Source organism: Ctenopharyngodon idella, chromosome 16 (assembly GCF_019924925.1).
Source record: "Ctenopharyngodon idella isolate HZGC_01 chromosome 16, HZGC01, whole genome shotgun sequence".
In the NCBI taxonomy this organism is placed as follows: domain Eukaryota; kingdom Metazoa; phylum Chordata; class Actinopteri; order Cypriniformes; family Xenocyprididae; genus Ctenopharyngodon; species Ctenopharyngodon idella.
The window spans coordinates 21,871,585-21,881,351 of NC_067235.1; the positions used below are offsets into that span (position 1 = coordinate 21,871,585).

The window sequence follows — 9,767 nt, forward strand, 5'->3', positions numbered from 1 at the left end:
TTAACGGAATTACACAGAATTTCCCATGCTTTCATCAACTGCAAAGATGCTGCCTGCCAGTGGCAAATTAGGGTACAAATAATTTAGAAGCCCACATTGGGGTGCGTGCCTAAATGGTTAAATACACACAAAAATGTAAAAATACCTGTCTTAGAGAGTATCCACGTAAACAGCCAGCTATGTCTTAAGAGAATATTACTCAGTACTTATTCGAGTAAGTACAATGTAACTAGGTCACCTTAAAATGAAGTGTAACCAACTTCGAAAACGTGCTGTAACTTAATAAGGATCAACATTTAATTCATACAGAAAATCAAATCAAAATCGAATTATTGAGGCTTTTGTATGCATTTAGACTGACCCTAAGCTATTGTGCTACAAAACAATTACAAAAATTCACATTTAAAAGATATATGCAATACTGGTCTCTCTCTCTCTCTCTCTCTCTCTCTCTCTCTCTCTCTCTCTCTCTCTCTCTCTCTCTCTCTCTCTCTCAGTAAAAGGCTACATATCAACAATTTTGATGACATTATTCTGCACTTCAGCTTCTCATGTTTTCTCTCCAATCAAATGCCCTATAGAGTCTGAAGCATCCCACCCCCTACATTGCAGGAAAAATGTAATTGTCTACATGCTGACCTATTAATGTTTGTGAATGTTATATTGTGTCATGTCTTTTCTTCTAAGCAAGCAATAATGACCACTGAAGACTTAATAAATATAAAACGTACTGTTTACTGAAGATTACACAGATGCAGCGTGCACACATTGAATCAGTCACATTTCTTCTTTTCTTTTTTTTTTCTGCACTCTCTCACTCGCCCACTACGATTATGGGTAGACTTTACTTAAAGCTGAACAACCTAATAAATGGCAATTTAAACTGTTTCTGTTATTATTAAAGACGATTAATTAAACATCCTATTATTAGGGCCCGAGCACTGATGGTGTGAGGACCCTATTGGAATTGCTCCGTTTCTTCTTATTATTAGGCCTATTATTCTTCTCCAAAGTGAATCGCATTTTTCAGGGCCTAAACATGCTCGAAAACTCATGAAGCTTTGCACATGCGTCAGAAGTGGTGAAAATTTACGTCTGTTATGGGTCGCAGCATTGGGCGTGGCAAAATGGCTCGATAGCGCCACCTAAAGTAGAGCCCCTCGTGCTACATTTCACGTAGATTTTGAAATTCGGTACACACATTTAACAGCCCAGTACATACAAAAAAGTCTCTTGGAGCAAAATCTGAAACCGAACAGGAAGTCAGATATTTTGAATTAACTTGCCATTTTTTGCCATTTCCAGATGTTGTACTTTAACGAACTCCTCCTAGAGCTTTAATCAGATCAATGTCATATTTGGTCAGTCTAATCTAAAGGCCTTTGCGACGTTACATTGCGAAAATCTAGAGTTTTCCCTTAAGGGCGTGTCTGTGGCGGCCTAATATTTCTGGCCTGAACACATCTATATTGCAATATTCTGTTACGGTCAAAGCGCCACCTGTTGGCTGCAGGAAGTGTGGCACTTTGAAATGATTTTACCATAATTCTCCTGTATTTACTCGCTTACATGCATGTCGCCCACTATTCACTGTTTTCCTAAGGCCAACGGGTGGCGGTTAGCCCGGGTGCGAGGGCCCTTTCATAGCTGCTTCATAGCTTTAATTGCTATTATTACTCTAATTAATTCACAAAATAATGTGCTTATTCATTACAGATGTTCAGTTCCGGAAAAGTGGCCAAGTTATACTATGATGTTGCCTCTCCTTACTCCTGGCTGGCATTTGAGGTGCTTAATGTTTTTTTTTTTTTTTTTTTTTTTTGTGCCATTAACAGTTAATTGAAGTCCAATCTGCTCAAGATGTTTTAATATAAGTGTTGATTTTGTGTTTTAAGGTGCTGTTTCGGTATAGAAATGTTTGGAACATCGACATCGAACTGAAACCAGCATATATACGAGGAGTCTTAAATGGCTCAGGTAATGGGGAAACAACATAATCACAACTACATCATAACTTTTTAGATATTCCAGACAGTAAATGTAGGCTCTCTTTTATATTTAATCACTTTATTAAAAAAAAAAAAAAACTAAATGTGAAGCTACTGGGAGCAATAATCTAACCACTGAAGAAGAATTTGTAACATACATTTGTCAAATGTATGTGACACTTTGTATGTTTTATAGATTTATCAAGTTTGTTTGTTTTCTAGGTAACCGGGCTCCTGTATTGATCCCTAATAAGCTTCTGTACATGGCCTCAGATCTGAAGCTGCTGTCTGAGTACTTTGGGGTCCCTATGTTTCAACCTCCAAACATTTATGAGAAAGGTATTCAAGCCACGTTTCTTTACAGTGGCAGTCATGACCAGATTTATAATGCACTATGCAAGCCGTACTTGTTTTCTTTCTCTCATAAAGAAAAAGAATTATGTTTTTTTATGTTTGTTTCCACCAAACATAAAACGTTTTTATTTATTTATTTATTTTTTATTGATTTACGGGAAAATATTTTTCCATGACATTGGAAGCCCCTACAAAGGCATGTACAATGCTAATGCTAAATTTTGTGCAAATTTAAACTTAAGTTTTGGCCCTTAACTCGTCCAATTACATTGTTTTTACACTCTAAAAAGGATATTCTCTCTTTTATTCTATTTTTCTCCCTTTCTCTCTTGCCATCTCAGACTCTTTGAATGCGATGCGTTTTGTGACAGCTGTAGCAGAGAAGGACAAAAAGGGAGACGTGCTGGAGAGGGTGTCTAGAGAGCTCTGGGAAAGAATGTGGCACACTCATCAGGACATTATGCAGCCTGCCTCACTCACTGAGGTATCATATACCCAAGAATAAGAAATTAAATCAAACTAAATAAAAGAAATCACTGGTACATGGTAATCTTTAAAGGGTTAGTTCACCCAAAAATGAAATTTCGGTCATTAAGTACTCACCCTCATGTCGTCCCAAACCCATAAGACCTTCATTTGCCTTTGGAACACAAATTAAGATATTTTTGATGAAATCCGAGGGTATCTGATCCACACATAGGCAGCAACGTCATTGCACCCTTGAGGTCCAGAAAGGAACTAAAGATATTGTTAAAATAGTCACTACAGTGGTTCAACCTTAATATTATGAAGTGACGAGAATACTTTTTGTGCGCAAAAACAAAACAAAAATAATTACTTTATTCAACAAATTCGTCTCTCCCGTCATACTGCTACGCTATTTCGTTGCAGAGCTTCCAGGTTCTATATCCAAACAGCAGCTCAGTTTTGGCCGGACGTAAAACACAGAAGCTCTGCAACAAAAATAGCGTAGCATTATGACAGGGGACAGACAAATTTGTTGAATAAAGTCGTTATTTTTATTTTGTTTTTGAGCAAAACTATAAAACAATATATTGTCTGGTAAATTATAGTGTTCTCCAATATCTTTCTGATTTGCACAGGTGGGATTAAAGGCAGGTCTCTCAGCCAGTGAGGTGGAGAAAATTCTGACCCTTGCCAAATCTCAGCCAATCAAAGACAAGCTGAAGAGTGTCACACAGGAAGCACTGGAGAATAAGGTCAGTGCTTTTACTTGCATCTCTGCACCCTTTGTTTTTCCCACCAAAATGTCTTTGTTGTAAAAATATAATAAAACATCCTTACACAGTTTCTCCCCATTTTTGCAGTGCTTTGGTCTTCCATTCATTGTGTGTCATGTGAACGGAAAGGCTAAGGTCTTCTTTGGTTCTGATAGATTTGAGCTCATGGCTTATTTCATTGGTAACTATAAGGAATGTAGATGGTTAACTGATTAACTGATTAACCATCAACTTGTTTGACTAAGCCATCTTTTTTTCACATTTTAATAACATTTATGTTTTCCTTTTTATATTTAGAAAGGCTACACCAACTACTGTCATGATAAAAATAATAAACAATACAATTATTTAAAAAGCTGTTATCTCTCGCAAGATGAGTGAAGTATGGTGTGTTATTCATGCTTTGATTGGTGATATTTTATGCCTATACCACTCTTCAGTCATAGTCTATGTTTAGCACTACAATGACCTGGACAAACTGACTGCAGATTAAATGGTAAAAAACAGTTTATTGAATAACGTATGAGTTAAGTTATTGCATTAATTAAAAAAACTATTTAGAATTTTCCATCAATGTTTTTGAAGTTCACCCAGTAATTTGTTGACAAAAAATTGGCATGTCATGTTTGTTTGATCACACAGGTTTTATCATGTGTTTATGTCTTGTCGGTTAACGGATTTTAACCAGTTAAATATGCTAATTGGTTGCTAATGCTACTAATGGTGATAATCAAAGGATTTGCCAAAATGTGCATTCATGGAAAAAAAAATTGTATTATATTTATCTTGTATTTTTATATTTACCATACAATTTTCTTAATGATTTACTCTGGATCTTCTCTTATAATACGCAATAAGGTTGATGAACATATGGCAAGAGATCAGAGACAATTCCTCCATACAGAATCTCTCCAGATCCTTCAGATTCAGAGGTCCATGCTTGTGAACCCTTTTCTTTAGCTCATCCCACAGGATTTTTATGGGGTTTGAGTCAGGGGGCTGCTATGTCCACAGCAAAACCTTCATTCTGTGGTCAGTGAACTATCCTGATGTTTATTTCGAGATGTGCTTTGGATCATCGTCATGCTGGAAGATCCAACCATGGCACAGTTTGAGCTTTCTGACAGGGGCAGGTGTTGATTTAACATCTGCTGGCAGTTGATGGATTTTATGATACAGTGAATCCTAACAAGTTGTCCAGGGTCTTTGGAACAAAATTAGCCCCACAGCATTAAAGATCCACCATCATACCTCACAGTGAGGATGAGGTACTTTTCTACATGGCTATGTTCTGTCTGTCCCAAACAGTGTTTTATCCAAAAAGCTTTATTTTGGTCTTATCTGACAATAAACCTTAGTCCCACTGAAAGTTCAAGTAACAGCTGCCAAACTGTAGGTGCATGAGATTGCTGTTTGATGTCATTGAAGGCTTTTTTTATTGTAAAAAAAAAATACATTTATCCCAAACAAGTTTTGGTTATATAGGTGATGTCTGATCATAGTTTTAGAGACTTTCTGACCCCAAGACACAACTAGTATCTGCAATTGTATTTAATTATTGTAATTATTGACCAGATAGTGGAAATGAGTATTCCAACAATTAATCTATTATCTTATAGCCATTTCATGATTTGTGCAGCTCAACAACCAATTCTCGGGTCTTTCCAATAGTGATCTTCTTCATATTTAGAGCCCAGTGAAACAAAAAGTCGTGCCTTATCACTTATTTGATCCTGATCACCAAGGTGGACTTAAAAACATATGAATTTGAATTTGTATGTTGGAATACATAAAAAAAATGGTTTTATAATAAGAATTTTTTTCTTTCAACTATTTGACTTTAAAGGTTAGATTTTTGTGAATATTTTGAATGAAAGACTAGGAGAAATTGCAAAAACAAATTTCCACAGTTAGTTTTTTGCTCATATTTATCAAGGTTGCCAATATTTGTGGAGCCCACTGTACATGAAACACTTGCAAACACATGAAGTAGTCACTATACTAATGAAAGCTCAAAAAAACACTTACAAAATGCTCATGCACACATACAAACTCCACACACACTAATTCTAATACACGTAAGACTCTTTAAAGTTTATGTATGCAAGCATTTTAATGTGAACTGATGGGTCATTAATGAACAATTCTTTCATTTTCGACTTATCTTTAATATAACTCAGGAATAACGAGAATAGTGAGTGATTCATTCATTTTGCTGTGGCCGCGTATGTGCAACATCCTTTCATTCATTTTCATTCATTCATTGACTTTTTGTCTTATTTGAAATTGCCCTGCTTAAATATGAGTTAGGCAGGTCTTAGTTAGGCTAGGTCTCATTTATTTATTACAATTTATTACTTTGTGAATATATATCCGTGAGCCTGATAGAAATGAATGAACGACCGTTGCGCTGCTTGCGCATGAGTGGCTAAGACAAAATGAACGAATCACTCTCATAAAAAAAGATTCCTTCAAAATGCAAGAATCGTTCATGAAAGACTAATTTACAGTAAAATGTCTTCTGTTTACACGTACGCTCACCTGAAATCAATTGCTTGCGAAAATATTGTATATTAAATGTGTCTTCTATGTATTACAGTGTCAAAAGTGTGTGAGCATGTGGAGTTTGTACATGTACATGTGCATGAGTGCATTTCATACTACTGTGTAGCTAGCCTATGTGAAGAGTTTGCATGCGTTTTAAAGGGTTAGTTCACCCAAAAATGAAAATAATGTCATTTATTACTCACCTTCATGTCGTTCTACACCCGTAAGACCTTCGTTCATCTTTGGAACACAAATTAAGATATTGTTGATGAAATTGCCAATTTCAAAACACTGCTTCATGAAGCTTCTGAGCTTTATGAATCTTTTGTTTCGAATTAGTGATTCGGATCTCCTATCAAACGGCTAAACTGCTGAAATCATGTGACTTTGGCACTCCGATTCACTGATTCGATTCGTAAAGCTCCAAAGCAGTGTTTTGAAATCGGCCCATATAGATATTGTTGAAAAGTCTTTATTTTGTTTTTTTTGCGCACAAAAAGTATTATTGTCACTTTATAATATTAAGATAGAACCACTGAACTCACATGAACTGTTTTTAATACCTTTATTGACCTTGAGAGCTTGAATGGCTTAGCTCTCAATAGAGGCCTCACTGAGCCATTGGATTTCATCAACAGTATCTTAATTTGTGTTTGGAAGATGAACGAAGGTCTTATGGATGTGGAACGACATGAGGGTGAGTAATTATTGACAGAATTTTCATTTTTGGGTGAACTAACCCTTTAAGGTATACGTATGTAGAGAATATGTATGCGAGCGTCTGCACTCTGGGGCAATATAGGGCCTATCGTTCTGCAAGAGTAACATTAGAAGTAGACTATCATTCTGCATTTCACATTGCTTTCTGTAATGCCAAGTTTACACTACAGGATATAAAGCCAGATTTGCAAATTAACGAGCTCGCCGACAGGTCGGGCTGTGATCGGGGGAAAATCAGCAGGTGATCGGCACTTGCCAATCTTTATGTGTGAACTACTCAATGACACATCAAAGAGGCTCGCTGACACGTTGCCGACACCTCGCAGACACCAGACAAATATCTAGCATGTCACGTGTCGCGACGCAACAGCCAATGAAATATACACTGATGTCTATGGAAGCAGCAATAACAATCCATTCAAATATAATTTACCGACGTTTATTCATATCATATACACATTGTGTAAGTAACTACAAAGCTCACTCACTCTATTGTTCTCCCAGTTCACCGGCCACATGTATTTCAGAACAAATGGATGAATTCACGTTATATATTAAGATCAAGGTCATTACATATGTTTTTAAATGACAAAACACTCACTTGCACATATTTGAGAATCGGAATATCAGATAGTTGATGACATGGTGAGAAAAGCAATACATCTGTCATACAGTGTGGCCGGCTTGTCACTTGACAAGCATGACGCGTCATCGTGGAAACAATAAAGGGAAACGTTCTAAAATAACAGTCGCCTTAACTCTGGGAGGTCAGCCAGGATAATTTAAACTTATGTGTGAAAGGGTTATTTTAATTAAATTGAATTCAAAATTTAATCTAATTTCCTCCCAACATCTGTTTTCAAATAAAGTCGTTGGGTGACAGAGTTGTTGTCAGCTCGTGTAGTGTGTAACCTCCTGTTGCGGATCATTTAGGTAGTGTCACGTAGCGTGAACACCACACCGACTTCAAGACTCCACAGCAAGTCATGTAGTCTGAACAGCACAGCGATCTGCCGATGTTTAAAATCCTGTAGTGTAAACTTGGCTTAAAATAACAGTCGCCTTAACTCTGGGAGGTCAGCCAGAATGTTTTAAACTTATGTGTGAAAGGGTTATTTTAATTTTAATTAAGCTGAATTCAAAATTTAATCTAATTTCCTCCCAACATCTGTTTTCAAATAAAGTCGTTGGGTGACAGAGTTGTTGTCAGCTCGTGTAGTGTGTAACCTCCTGTTGCGGATCATTTAGGTAGTGTCACGTAGCGTGAACACCACACCGACTTCAAGACTCCACAGCAAGTCATGTAGTCTGAACAGCACAGCGATCTGCCGATGTTTAAAATCCTGTAGTGTAAACTTGGCTTAAAATAACAGTCGCCTTAACTCTGGGAGGTCAGCCAGAATGTTTTAAACTTATGTGTGAAAGGGTTATTTTAATTTTAATTAAGCTGAATTCAAAATTTAATCTAATTTCCTCCCAACATCTATTTTCAAATAAAGTCGTTGGGTGACAGTTGTCGTCAGCTCGTGTAGTGTGTAACCTCCTGTTGCAGATCATTTACGTAGTGTGAACACCACAACGACTTCGACTCCACAGCAAGTCACGTAGTCTGAACAGCACAGCGATCTGCCGACGTTTAAAGTCCAGTGTGTCTAGTGTAAACTTGGCTTAAGCATTTCATGAGTTTTCAGTAGTAGCCTACACACACACACATACACACATACACATGTACGCTGCGCAAGTGTTTCATGTATGTATGGGTGAGTGAATTTTGATATGAAGTTTCACATCAGGTCTTGCGTGCTTCTCGCTTTTACTCGCTGCACGAGTATAAAATGTCCTCTCGCAAGACGAGTAAATAACGGAATATTATGCTTAGTTATTTGTTATTTGGCAGTAGGCCTAATCCAGGCCTATATTTCCAGTCGTAGTAATGACCTGGAAATGGATTAAATCGTGGACGACTCACAGGCGCGAGTTCGGAGAAACAGGTGTTGCGTTTATTAATACATAGCATTGAGGAACACATCGATCCGTCCATATATTCTCCTCACCACTTGTTCTATGTTTGGGTCGCGGGGATGCTGGAGCCCATCCCAGCGTCTCAGTCTAAAGACACGTCGAAAATCACACCATGGACAGGTGGTCAGTCCATCACAAGAACAGCTTGTCCTAGACAGACACATGATAAAACACCACCGAGGTCACTGTGTAATTCGCACCCTGTACACATTAATATCTGAACTCACACCTACGGGAAATTTAGTGTCTTCATTTCACCCATCCTGCATGCCTTCGGATTGTGGGGGAAAACCTAAGTGCGGCAACACTGGGAGAACACAGAAAGGCATATGATATTCTTTGAGCATATGATATTACATTATTGCGTCCGTCACAGAAGTAAACTAACTGACTGTGCTACATATTTACTTTGTATGGAAAGCAGAACGCTTTTTCTTTCAAAATGACGGAAAGCATTTGAATTATCCATCAGTAGGCTAAAGACAAAAAAGAAAAGAAAAGAAAAAAAAGACTATTGTGGATTAACCGATTTTAACAGGTTGATGAACCGAATGGTGAATGGTATATCCCTACTAAGGACATTTCACCTCTTTTATAGTCTAATGATTAGCCTATATACACACCATAATTGGTTTTATTGCGCTGTAACATGTTTTAACCATGAATTCCTAAGTAACTGTAGGATATTGAAATTTAAGGAATTCAGACATACTGTTCTTTGTCCAATCATTCTTTCTTTTGTCTTCCAGGGGAGAAGTGGATGGGGCCTCACCCCACTAAGCCTACAGCCACAGTGTAACAACTACTTCTCTATACTCTGTATATTCACTAACTTCTGAATAAAAGTGATAAAAATTCACATTGTTTTTAAGTCATACTTAAAGCCATCAGCTGT

The 9,767-nt window shown here is 37.2% G+C and overlaps 1 protein-coding gene across 2 annotated transcripts; it reads left to right on the top strand.

Annotated features, from left to right (window-relative positions):
- The first annotated feature begins 1,604 nt into the window (after window positions 1-1,604).
- Window positions 1,605-9,731, top strand: LOC127497545 (glutathione S-transferase kappa 1-like). 2 transcript variants are annotated; one of them, XM_051866067.1, is made up of 6 exons: window positions 1,605-1,788; window positions 1,896-1,977; window positions 2,211-2,327; window positions 2,684-2,826; window positions 3,446-3,562; window positions 9,622-9,731. In XM_051866067.1, the coding sequence occupies exons 1-6, from the start codon at window positions 1,717-1,719 to the stop codon at window positions 9,709-9,711; spliced, it is 621 nt and encodes a 206-aa protein (XP_051722027.1). In that variant the 5' UTR covers window positions 1,605-1,716; the 3' UTR covers window positions 9,712-9,731. The 2 variants fall into 2 exon arrangements, with proteins under 2 accessions (XP_051722027.1, XP_051722025.1); XM_051866065.1 differs by lacking the exon at window positions 9,622-9,731 and adding an exon at window positions 3,671-4,027.
- Window positions 9,732-9,767: the final 36 nt, after the last annotated feature.